At 41.7% G+C, this 13,356-nt stretch overlaps 1 protein-coding gene across 1 annotated transcript; it reads left to right on the top strand.

The window, feature by feature from the left end:
* Window positions 1–3,330: 3,330 nt before the first annotated feature.
* On the top strand, window positions 3,331–10,198 carry LOC134290628 (uncharacterized). The gene is made up of 2 exons (XM_062857802.1): window positions 3,331–6,467; window positions 10,114–10,198. Exons 1-2 carry the CDS (start codon window positions 3,331–3,333, stop codon window positions 10,196–10,198), a joined length of 3,222 nt encoding a protein of 1,073 aa, XP_062713786.1.
* Window positions 10,199–13,356: the final 3,158 nt, after the last annotated feature.

The raw sequence follows: 13,356 nt of genomic DNA, 5'->3' as shown, positions 1-13,356 counted from the left end.
GATTTGTTCTAGAATGGGTACTTTCTAATTTGTCTAAAGGGCAGATGATTAAAAATAAATTAAATAGATAAAAAAATTAACAATTTCAGGTTTTTAAAGAAACTTTTTTAGATAGAATTTCAAAATTATTATTGGCTTTATTGATGAGACTTTCAGTCCTTGGTTAGTTCACCTCAGCGTTTTGAACATGTTCTTACACCAGGGAGCTTTGATACTTCAATGTATAGTATATATAGTATCTACTACTACTACTACTACTAGTTTGTATTATGTGCTCGAAAAACGAAAATAATTAGATAAATTAGTTTTTTGTTCGGAAATCACATTCTAATCTAAATTATAGATAGTAGAGTAAACAGAGTTCAAAGAGAGTTTACTCTATTATCTAACTATCTTAACTTATCTCAACTAAATACTTGAAAAAACTTGAGATGAATGATTTTTTTCTTTTTTTAAACAATTTTAAAAACTGTCATGTTTTTTGGAAAAGTTACGTGTATCTAATTATGTAGGCTCAGTGTACCAGATATGGCTAATGTTCCTCAAATTCGCCATAGGGCACTGCATGAAATTCTCTCCTTCTCTTTCACTCTTACAGAAATTTTGTAAACAACAAGGGCACGAAACGTCTAAATCCCATACAAAATCAAAACAGTGCAGTGCCCTATAGTCGATTTTCAACCTTTAGTGATGCAAATCAAGAAGAAAAAATGTGAACACTAGATCTCGTTCACAAAAGATGGTTGCAGTAATTCAAACTTCACAATTTGCTTTATGTTAGAAATAAATTATTTTCCTTAATTTTTCGGCTTCCTTGCACCCTATTTCGCCATAGTGTACCAGTTATGTCTAATCCCATAAGAAATATACCGTGGAGGGCCCATATTCTGCGCACCTAAAGTTCTAAAGTGTGTCTTTGTTCCTAATTCTGCACACCCTTTTTTAGAATGTTCCTTATTCTGCGCACTAGTGTTCCTAATTCTGCGCACATGGGAAAAACTCTAAAAAGAGAACACATTGTAATGAGAACATGGTTCATAGATCAAAATTCAACCGAATTCTTCATTTTCAACTTTTATACGACATTACGACCATATTGGAACTTTGCATGTACCCAACATTGATACTACCCACTTTGATTACTAAGCAAAGTGAATTTTCATCATGATACACAAAAGTATTTGGTAGCATTAACGAATACTAGTATATAAAGCTTTTCAGTTATCCGCATAATATGTACACTCATTAAATTTTAGTAAAATTTACTTTAAAGTGCTTTTATAAAGGCAATATAAACTTTTTTGCCATGACAAGGTGGCACAATCTTTGTTTACAAACTGAGACTTCTTTCTTGTCAAACTCCAGGGTTTCCTCTGTTTAAGAAAATTCCATATGAACTCGCATTATATGTCGCATTTGACGAATGTTTGCATGAATACATAAATTTTCCTCCGAGGTTGATAGCAAATGTTTAAAACAAGTGAGACTAACCACTCGAACTATCGGATCAAAAATTCAAGAAGCATAAATTAGCCCTTAAAGTTTCTAAACTAACTTGTTAAAACGTAATTACATTCACCGGATTGCTGGAAACAGAATATCCTAGTTATGGCAAATTATGGTGGCATTTATATGACGTTTGTTTATTAATTATATGTTTAAAACGTAGTGTTGAAATGTCTGCGCAGAATTAGGACCACCATTTAATACCGGTTCCTAATTCTGCGCACCTAAGAAGAACAAGAAGATTCAGAAAAGAAGAAGAAAACTCAAATGTTTTTGTTGATTCTGATTCCTCGAACACAGCAGTACATGATGCACAAGAAAAAGCAGACATTATCTTCATTATTTATGTCGCAAAATGCTTCAGTTGATGAGGCAACTTCTTAGCAGCTTCGCTAACGGACACAGATTTCAGGCAATTTCCAGTACTTGCAACACCATTTTATTTTTTAACAAAATAATGGTCGTTAGATTGAAACATTTTTCTTCACAAACTATTTTATTACTATTGAAACAATATTCAAAAAATATATTTGAAGCTAATATTGAACTAGCGTCCATGATTTTGTTGTATATATGAGAAAGTGCGCCGAATTAGGGACTGCGCAGAATTAGGGCCGGTCACGGTACATGCAAATTGTTACACTAAAATAGAAACGAATGTTTGATTATTTGAATTTAAAGCAAGTATATTTCAGTGTAAACGCAAAATGAAAAACAATGATTTTTTCCGTGTATGCGATAGGAGTTGGTTGTGTAGAGTTTGAGGAGATTTGGCTCAGCGCGAGCGGAAACCGATAGGAAAGAGATAGAAGAGTAGGAAGAAGGAAAATTCAAAAAGTAATAAAAACGCGCCGTGTTCAGACGTGTTTCAGTTTGCTAAATAAATTTCGTTTAATTAATACAGTCCACTTGCTTTCCCATCCTGAGTATCCGAAGAAACATTTTGGTCCGATCGTGCCGGATGTCGGATTAGTGGATGGAAGCATTTTAGATTCTCGGTTCGTGCGCGGAACGAGAAAGAATCGACGCGAGTTTCGGTTGTTGCGACGGTCGGAAATCGCGAAGTGAATCCGGTTGCATGCATTGCATCGGATAGTTCCGGACACTGCGGTTTACGGAAAGTGAAAGTGATCGGTTGAGCGGCAGATGGAAGAATACGGGGACTTGCGAGTTCCGGACAAGTGCTGTTGCTAGCCGGAAATTAGAACAGAAAACAGTGGAGGTCAAACCTCAAAGAAGAAAAAGAACAAGAAGAACAATTTTGGGTGATGTTTTTGCGGTCTGGTAAACTGAAGAAAGTATTGTTTCCGTCGTCGCCATTTTTAACTCCGACCGGCGATTTGAGTGTGGTTCGTAGTGTGCGTGAGCAAAAGGACGAAGCTGAAAATCGCCTGAAAGAAAAGAAGATGGCGGAAAGTGTGCAAGCATTGGAGCAGTGTTGCAGTGCGGCTCGGTCGAAAGTGGAGCGGATCAGGTCGGCCATTTTGAATGCTGATCAGGATCCCGAAAAGTTCACCCACCATGGCTTGAAGCTCTACATGAAGACTGTCGATGCTGCCTATGAGGAGTACAACAATTTCCAGAACCGTATCTACCTCGCCGACCCTCTAAGGAGAGAAGAATTCGAACCGAAGTTTATTGAGTTCGAAGAGCTTTACGAGTTCGTTCGGATCGCGTTGAGCGAAATGATCCAGCACTACGTGGACATCGAAAAGGCGATAGCGGATGAAGCAACTTCTCGCTATGAAGTTTTCTGGAAATGCTGTAGCAGTGGGTGAGCGTGGCGGGAATAGTGGCGTGCAGGAAAGCATTGTGCCGTACCGCATGCCGCCGTCCCTGCTGTTGCAGCAAACACCGTTGCCGACGTTTGACGGCCGGTATGAGCACTGGCACAAATTCAAGGCTCGATTCTGCGATATTGTGGACCGGTGCACACAGGATTCTCCAGCAACGAAGCTCCATTATTTGGATAAGGCGTTAGTCGGAGAGGCAAAGGGAGCAATTGATGAGCAGACACTCAACGACAACAACTACGATGGCGCCTGGAGGATTCTGGTAGAACGCTATGAGAACCTCCCGATGGTGATTCACGGCCACGTCACGAGGTTGCTGAACATGAAACCGATGGCCAAGGAGTCGTCAGCAGAACTGCGAACGTTGATTGACGACTGCACAAAACGCGTGGAATCCTTGGAGTTCCACAAACTGAAGATGGATAAGATGTCCGAAGCTATTGTGATCACGTTGCTGGCGTCGAAGCTTGATCCGAGTACCCGCAGAAGCTGGGAGGCATCTGTTGAGCATGGTAAGTTACCAGTGTTTAAAGATACGATCGCATTCCTGCGTAAACACTCTCACGTCTTGGAGAGGTGTGAGCAGAACGTCACGACAGTCAAGAACAAGGTCGTGTCGATAAGAAGTCAGCCGTCTACAGTCACTAGTAAGACGCACACTGTGACGGTTTCGAAGGCGAATGATGGATGCCCCCTGTGCGGATCTGCCCATCCGGTGGATACATGTGGAGCGTTCAAAAGGATGAATGTTGACGAGCGGTACACGAAGGCGAAGCAGCTGGGATTATGCTTCAGCTGTTTGCAGCGAGGGCATCGAACCGCTGCGTGCAAGCACAGCAAAACGTGCCCATCATGTACGAAAAAACATCATGCGTTGATGCATCCGGAAGAGAAGAAGCCTGTAGCAGCTGAGAGCCCGCAGCCACCTGCGGCAGTGCAGGAGAACTCCAATCAGCCGATGACCGCGGCGAAGTGTACGATTCCAGTCGTGCCAATGCAGACGAAACAAGTTCTTTTGGCGACCGCTGTGGTGATGGCGTACGATTCCAACGGTGAGGCGCACAAATGCCGTGTGTTACTTGACTCCGGAGCGATGGCGAACTTCATGTCAACCAGAATGGCAGAGTTACTGCGATTGCGGAAGGAGAGTGCCAATGTCCCGATCGACGGCGTAAACGGGATGAAGACCATCGTGAAGCATAAAGTGAGTGCTAAAATGGTATCCAGAACAACCGGTTTTGAATCATCGTTGGATTATCTGGTTGTCCCCCGAGTGACCGGTGCATTGCCGGCAACGAAGATCGACCCGCATAGCTGGCAGATTCCAGAGTCGGTACAGCTGGCCGACCCGAACTTCTACGAACCTGGTCGCATTGACATGCTTGTCGGTGCGGAATTATTTTTCGATGTGCTGCAAGAAGGTAAGATCAAGTTGTCTCCTAATCTGCCATTATTGCAAGAGAGTCAACTGGGCTGGCTCGTTTCCGGACCGGTGGCCGATACTGCGCCGATCGGTACTGTGAAAGTGTGTCAAACTGGCACATCGGAGGCAATTGATGAACAACTGTGTCAACTACTTCGGCGGTTTTGGACCATCGACGAGCTTGGAGGTGATACATCCCCTGATCCAGACGATAAGTGTGAGCTGAGCTTCCAGGAGACTCACAGCAGAAACAAGGATGGCCGGTACGTGGTGATGCTACCATTCCGTGATAACGTTGGCGAGCTCGGTGAATCCCGGAAGCAAGCGATGCGGCGATTTGTTGCACTTGAGAGCCGTCTAGAAAGGCAGCCGGAGTTGAAGCAGGCGTACGCTGAGTTCATCAACGAGTACCTAGCGTTGGGTCACTGCCGAGTGGTCACAAGCGCCGAATGTGAGAAGAACGATTTTGCTCATTATCTGCCACACCATTGCGTGATAAAGCCGGACAGTTCTACGACCAAGCTGAGAGTGGTGTTCGATGCGTCGGCGAAGAGCAGCACAGATCTGTCGTTGAACGACGTGATGGAGATTGGTCCAACAGTGCAGGATTCACTCTTCAACGTGATTTTGAGATTTCGCTTGCACAAGTACGTCTTCACCGCCGACATCCCGAAAATGTATCGGCAGGTGATGGTTCACGAGTCTCATCGGAAGTACCAACGGATTCTGTGGAGAGAGAATAAGGATCAGACAGTGAAGGAGTTGGAGCTGAATACGGTTACTTACGGTACAGCAGCCGCGCCTTTCCTGGCGACACGGTCCATCGTTCAACTGGCTAAAGATGAGCAGGAGGACTTTCCGGCGGCGAGCGAGGCTGTTGTGAAGTGCTTCTACGTTGATGACGTGATGACTGGTGCTGATACCCTGAGCGGTGCTAGGCAGCTTCAGAAAAACTTGATCACACTCCTGGCCAGGGGTGGATTCCAGCTCCATAAATGGTGCGCCAATGATGAAGCATTGCTCGAAGACATCCCTATTGACGCCAGGGAGAAGCAGCTGAACTTCGAGGACAGTGATATCAACGGAGTCATTAAAACGCTTGGTGTCCTGTGGGATCCCTCTAGTGATGATTTCCTGTTCCACGTGAAACCAATCGGTGAGGGTTCCGAAATACCCACGAAGCGAATGGTGCTGTCGGACATGTCAAAGCTGTTCGATCCTCATGGCCTACTAGCACCGATCATACTCATTGCCAAACTCGTGATGCAACAACTGTGGCAGCAGAACGTGGAATGGGATGAAGCGATTCCGAAGGAGCAACTACGAACGTGGAACCGGTTCAGGTCCGAGCTTTCGTCTTTGAATTCTCTGCGGATCAACCGGCGGATTACTGTTGATGATGCGGTTACTGTCGAGCTGCATGGATTTGCTGACGCCTCCAAGGTGGCGTATGGGTGTTGCATATACCTGAGAAGTGTGAAGAGTGATGGGGTTGCCGAGATGCGATTGATTTGTGGCAAGTCACGGGTTGCCCCAATGAAGGAGATTCAACGAGACATCAAGTTGGACGCCACACCTGATGAGATGACGATCCCGCGGCTGGAGCTGTGTGCTGCATTGCTGTTAGCGGAACAAGTGGAAAAAGTGCGCGAAACCTTAGCATTAACAACCGCAAAGGTGGTGCTTTGGTCGGACTCTAAAATAGTGTTGAACTGGTTGAAACAAATGAAGACAAACACTCCAGTGTTCGTACAAAACCGCGTAGTGAAAATTAGAAAACTTTTTGCTTCCAACATGTGGCACTATACAGGGTGTTGGGTTCCTTACCCAGAATATTTTAGGGGGTGATTAAGGATGATATTTGATGAAAAAAATTGTTCTACGCATATGGTCAAATCTCAACCATTACGGAGTTATTGAACTTTTCATGATTTTGACAATGCTTTCAATAAAATGGCTAAAACATGAAAACGGTTAAACTTATTTAAGATCTCTCAGCACCGTTCGAAAGATTGTGAAATTTGCTATTGAACGTCATCTTCGAACATGCAAGTTTTTCTTACTTACTCACTTTTTAAGAGCAAATAAGTGGAAAGTAAGTGGATTTTTAGCAGTTTTTGTCGATTTACTCGGAAAAATGCGTAATTAACTTATTTTTTTCCTTAGACAAAGTTGTGCGCCTTGAAATGCTCTACAATTCGTTCTTTGGCACCAAACTCCTAACTCTTGTCATTTTCCCGCAATTTTGATTTGAATGCACTGTTTTGCATCATAAATTTGCTTCAGCAAGTGCATCAGATATTAGCTCTCTTGACCACGGTGCTCCATTTACCGTTATTATAAAATAAAATATACCATCAAAACCTGAAACGCCATTCTCTTTAGTTATCTATCCTACACCTCTGGGCAAATTTTTAAAATCATCGTTGGGCGAAATTTTGAGTTACGCCCTTTTAAAGGGCCTAACCTCTAAAAAATCGTGTTTTCTATAGAATAACACCAGATTTCATAACAGAATCATGAATTAAAGGCATCAATAACAAAAATTGTCATGAATAATATTGAAATTTGGTAGTATGCATCCATATAAATATTAGTGGAGTGCATTTTCTATCAAAATTGGTCATTACGTCAATATACGGTAGATGTTCTTAGGGCCTATAGAAAACAAACAGTTCATCGGTGTAACAATTCAATTAAAAGTATATTGCGCATTGCGCGGTTATAAGTGCGACGATGAAGTGCGGAATCTCAAATAAAAGTGCGATTTTGCGTCAGATCGTTCCGGTGTCTTCACCGCACTTATTCAGTAGCTCGTGATGAACAAGTGCGGTGAAGACACCGGAACGATTTGATGCAATATCGCACTTTTATTGGAGATTCCGCACTTTGTCGCAGTCCAGTTAGCAATGCAAAAACTATATTGATTTGTGATTCCATATGTCTATAGATGTTCATATTACTCTCAGTCAATGCGATAGTATTCACATGCATCCAGTATCAACATTTCAAGAGGACGTAACTGATCTTCAACACAATATCTTCTCCCATAGCTCTAGATCGTATCTCATCTTTCCCAGGACACCAACAACCACTATCGGAAAGAATTGCATTTTCCCTGTCCAGTAGTGGTTGTACATTGCGTCGGAGAGATACAGGTTTGGTTTCGGCAACCAGTTTCGCCTTTTCGAAATGTTATCACCGATTGAGTTTATATAAGGGCGAAAGTAACATTATCGATTTCTCTTCATCGACTCTCTCTTCTGCAAATTAAAGTGGCAAGATGCAAATCAATCGATTTTTTCACACTTAGACGCTAGATTGCATCGCAAGCTAGCGACTTATGACCAAAAACTGCAACCATACTTGCATCTTGTCACTTTAATTTGAAGAAGAGAGAGTCGATAAAGAGAAGTCGTTCATGTTACTTTCGCCCTTATTTAACCCGGGAGCGGTCGCGTCGTGTACTGAGTACACGCACCATGAAAAATGCACGCTTGTGATACACAGTGTGAACGTAGTGCCGTTGTAGGTAGCCGAAGACGCGACTGCTCGAGGGTTAAACTCAATCTAGATTATATTACCATTTGAAAAGTGCGTAACAACCATTGCAAATTTTTGCTTCTTCAGGTCCTCCTGAGCGTATTTCCCATTATTCACGTAAACTCTAACCAGTAACAGGTAGAGAAGTCTCCCCTCTATCTTATAACAGGATAAATTTGCATGAATGAATTGAAACACGCCTAGGAAAGACGGAAGAAGTTGAGGCGTTTAACGGTTGTTCCGTCCTTTTCACATGCGTACACTCTCTATACAGCACATCTGCTTTAAAAACAATAGTCAAATACGGGCAACCATAAATTAAACAAAAAGAAATATGTCTGTGTGCCAAATATCTTAAGTTATAACTTATTAGAATAGAACAAGGCTAAAAGACAAAAAGTCGAAACAGGCTTCCAATAATGAAACATAAAATGCTGCATGAATATTCTCTCTTTTTTTAATATGTAGGTAAGACCTTTTGATCCTACTAATTTTACTTTTATCGACCTATTATATATTGCAAGAAAAAATATTGCGCAAAGTTTTGCAAAAATGTAAATAGATATGCGCGGTTGCATTTAACTGTTTCAGTGTCTTCTGCGCGATATTGAACACGATATGATGTACTGGCGACCATCTATTAGCGGTTTTGAACATTTTTGCGCGATAATCTACGGTTAAACGCGCAATATTGTCTTTTGATTTTTTCTTCATTTTTACGTTTCGTCTTCTCAGCCTCAGCATTTCAAAAGGGCGTATCAAAAAGCAGTTACGCCCTTCTGAAATGCTGAAGTTGATGAAGGCAAAACGTACAAATGAGAAAATTGAAAGACAAAAGATCGAATAAAAGTTAAAATGATAAGGACAAAAGGTCTTACCTACATATTATGAAAGAAGAAAAAAAAATTCACTCTGCAAATTATGCTTGATTATTTGTTGCCTGTTCCAACTTTTTGTCTTTTGGCCTTTCCAAATTTTGTTTTTCTATTCTTATAACTCAAGAATTTTGGCACACTGACATATTTCTTTTTGTTTAATTTATGGTTGCCCATATTTTTGACTATTGTTTTTAAAGCAGATTTGCTGACAGTGTACGCTCTTAATATATCGGTGCTAACATTTCAAAAAGGCGAAACTGCTAGCAGAAACCAAACCTTTTTCTCTCCGACGCAATGTACAGCCACTACTGGACGGAGAAAATGCAATTCTTTCCGATAGTGGTTGTTGGTGTCCTGGGAAAGATGAGATACGATCTAGAGCTATGGGAGAAGATATTGTGTTGAAGATCAGTTACGTCCTTTTGAAATGTTGGTGCTGGATGCATGTGAATACTATCACCTTGACTGAGAGTAATATGAACATCTATAGACATATGGAATCACAAAACATTATACTTTTAATTGAATTGTTGCACCGATGAACTGTTTGTTTTCTATAGGCCCTAAGAACATCTACCGTATATTGACGTAATGACCAATTTTGATAGAAAATGCACTCCACTAATATTTATATGGATGCATACTACCAAATTTCAATATTATTCATGATAATTTTTGTTATTGATGCCTTTAATTCATGATTCTGTTATGAAATCTGGTGTTATTCTATAGAAAACACGATTTTTTAGAGGTTAGGCCCTTTAAATGGGCGTAACTCAAAATTTCGCCCAACGATGATTTTAAAAATTTGCCCAGAGGTGTAGGATAGGTAAATAAAGAGAATGGCGTTTCAGGTTTTGATGGTATATTTTATTTTATAATAACGGTAAATGGAGCACCGTGTTGACCCCACTGTGACTGCGAAACAAGCGTCATGTTTACTTCGCGCACACGGCTACTTGATTCCCAGCGCCGAACAACAACAACAGGATGGCGCGCTGGCGCATGAGCGAAAAGAACGACACCGCTGCGTGCTCGGCAAGGTGTTCAGTTGAATGCTTTTTGTAGTCCCAATGATTCTGGGATGCTCATGATAATCCCGGGAAGAGGGTTGGATTTTGGTAGACAGTAACTGGGGCTATCAGCCTGAGAGGCTTGGTTAGGGTGCTTTATTATTCCGGCATCGTTTTGGGGGATGGGAAACACCAGAATAAAACTGTTGTTGTCGATATCTGGAGGTTCGCGATGATTTTAAAATTTAGCTGGTGATCCCGGAAGTAACCTTGTCGGCTATAAAGTAACTAATGAAGCTTTGAGCGTATAGTACAGCACAATCTTCGTCGGGTTTGGACGCTGTTCCTCCTGGTTTTCCAAACATTTCATATTCTCATGTCTTTTTCAACCACGTGTAGCCAGCGTGTTCGCAGACGTCCATGAAGTCACCGACCATTAAACCTGGTTCCATGCTGAATATTGTTTTCGTTATTATTCTTTCTTTTGATATTCGCACTACGTGCCCAGCCCACTGAAGGCTGCCGTAATTTATTCGTTTCAAAAAAGTGTTTTTTGACGAAGTAGGTTGACGTTGATCGATGTTTGCTGCTTCCTGCTCTTACTCATTCGCCAACAAATAGGTAAGAGCAGGATTTAGTAACTTCGATCATGTTAAATCTATCTCATTGAACATGACTGATATTCACAGCACTTTGTGCTCTGTCTCTGTCTCCACTCGGGAGCTTGTAGTTTTGTAAAGTTTCGAAAGCAACAACGCCATACTCAATTAGGATTTCTGAATGAAATTAAGATTTTGTGAGTAATTCGTCCAGAGATTTCCATAAGAATTTTTCCATCGATTCCTCCAAAATTACTTCGAAGATTCTTCTAGACTTCTTCCAGAGATTGCTCCAGGAACTCCTCCAGAGATTTCTCTATGGATTCCTCTAAGAATTTCTCAAAGGACTCCAAAGGACCGGCCATTTGTCCAGGGATAATTACAGGAATTACTGCAGAATTTCCTCCAGGAATACGTCTAGAGATTCCTCCATAATTCCTCTAAAAGCTCCTCCAGGAATACCTCTAGGAATTCCTCCAAGGATTCCTCCAGTAAATTCTTTAGGGATTTCAACATGAGTTCCGGTAGTATTTCCTGCAGGAATTCCTCTAGAATTGCCCTTACAGTTCCTCCAGGAATGTCTTTAGGGAATCCTCCAGAAATTCATCCAGGGACTTTTCCAGAAATACCTTCAAAAATTTCGTAAGAGATTCCTCCAGGAATACCTGCATGAATTCTTCAATAAATTCTCTTTCCAGGAATTCTTCAGAAATTTCTCTAAGGGCTCCCGCGAGGATTGCTCCAGAAATTCTTCATTGATTTTTCAGCAATTCCTACATTAATTTCTCCAGTGATGCCTCCAGAGATTTTGTTAGTAATTCCTGCAGGCATTTTTCAAGAAATTCCTTTAAAGATTTCTCCAGGAACTTTTCCATGGATTACTTGAGGAGTACCCTTAGGAATTCCTCTGGCGATTTCTATAAGAATTTCTCTAAGAATTCCTTCAGGATATCTACCAAGAATTGCTCCAGGAATTCCTTCAGAGTTTCCTCCAGAAATTTCTCCAGGGATTTCAACTAAAAATCGTCCAAAGGGATTCAATCAGGAATTTCTTCAAGGATTCCTCCAGAGATTCTTTTACTAGTTTTTCCATGGATCCCCCAAAGAAATCCCCCAGGAATTCCTCCAGGGATTCACTGAGGAATTCCTTCAGTTTCTTTTTGCCATTGTTATCTCTGAAGGAATTCTTGGAGAAATCCCAAGAGAAGTTCTTCGAGGTATCCCTGGAGAAAACTCTGAAAGAATTCCTTGAAGAATCTCTGAAGGAATTTCTGGAAGAATTTCTTCTGGAGGAATAACCGAAGTAATCTAGTAATCCCTGGAGCATTTCCTAGAAGAACCCCTGAAAAAACTCCTGAAGAAACCCCAGAAGGAATTCCTGAAGATTTCCTTGATGAAATCTTAGAAGTAATCCCTGGATGAATCTCTGGAGAAATCCTTGGAGGAATCTCTGAAGGAATTCTTGCTGAAATTATTGCAAGAGCCTCTGGAGAAATTGATAGCACAATTGCTTGAGGATTTTTTTAAGAATCCTTGGAAGAATGCGTCGAAGTACGTTTGAAACGAACATTTCCTGGAGCAATTCTTGGACGCAGCTCTAGAGGAGTCTCTGGAGGAGTCTCTGAAGAATTCCTGGAATAATCCCTGACAGAATCCTTGAGGGAATTCTGGAGAAATCCGTGGAGGAATCCTAGAAGTAATCCATGCAAGTATTCTTGGAGGAATCCCTAGAGAGATTTCTGAAGGATTTTTTGTTTAAATTCCTGAAGAAATTTGTGAGGACAACTTTGAAGGAAACCTTGGAAGAATCCCTGGAGGAATCCAAAGAGAAATTTCTAGTGTAATCACAGGAGGAATGCCTGAAGAAATCTCTAAAGAAATTCCTACACGAATCCTTGAAGGAATTCCTAGAGGAATCCTGAAGTAATACCGTGAGCATTCTCTAAAAGAATACTTAGAGGAGTTCCTAAAGGAATCCCTGGAAGAATCTCTGGAGGATTCCCTGAATTAATTCATGGAGGAATTCGTAGAGGAAATCTTGGAGGAATCCCTGAAGAAATCTCTGGAGGAATCCCAGGTGAAGTTCTGGAAGTATGCTTGGAGGAGCTCCTGGAGAAATTAATTGAAGAATTCGTGGAGGAATCTCTTGACAAATTAATGGAGGAACCCCTGAAGGTATTAATCAAGGAATCCTGGAAGGAAACCAGGAAGAATCCCTGGAAAACCTTCTGGAGGTATCCCTGAAAAATCCTTGGAGGAATTCTGGAGAAATCCCTGGAATCCTAAAAGCAATCTCTGGAGCAATTCTTGGAGGAATCCCTGCGGGAGATATTCCTGAAGGATTTTGTGAACCCAACTTTGAAGGAAACCTTGGGGGCTGTCCATAAACCACGTGGTCATTTTTTTGGGACTTCTCAACCCCCCCCCCCCCGCGAGGTATTAGTCCATACAAATTTTTTTATTCGTCCATACAAAATGCTCATTGGCCGAACCACCCCCCCCCCCTCATGACCACGTGGTTTATGGACAGCCCCTTGGAAGAATCCTTGGAGGAATTTGTGATGTAATCACCTGGAACATCCTCCTGAAGTAATTCAGCAT

The sequence above is a fragment of the Aedes albopictus genome, chromosome 3 (genome assembly GCF_035046485.1).
Source record: "Aedes albopictus strain Foshan chromosome 3, AalbF5, whole genome shotgun sequence".
Classification (NCBI taxonomy): domain Eukaryota; kingdom Metazoa; phylum Arthropoda; class Insecta; order Diptera; family Culicidae; genus Aedes; species Aedes albopictus.
The sequence above is the reverse complement of the archived record's forward strand: the minus strand, read 5'-3'. Positions and strand labels throughout refer to the sequence as shown.

Bases quoted from the DNA above. Each gene is read 5' to 3' on its own strand.
- LOC134290628 (XM_062857802.1), top strand. From the start codon at position 3,331: ATGCCGCCGTCCCTGCTGTTGCAGCAAACACCGTTGCCGACGTTTGAC. The intron at 6,468-10,113 runs GTTCGTACAAAA...CTTGATTCCCAG, and splicing joins ATGAAGACAAACACTCCAGT to CGCCGAACAACAACAACAGG.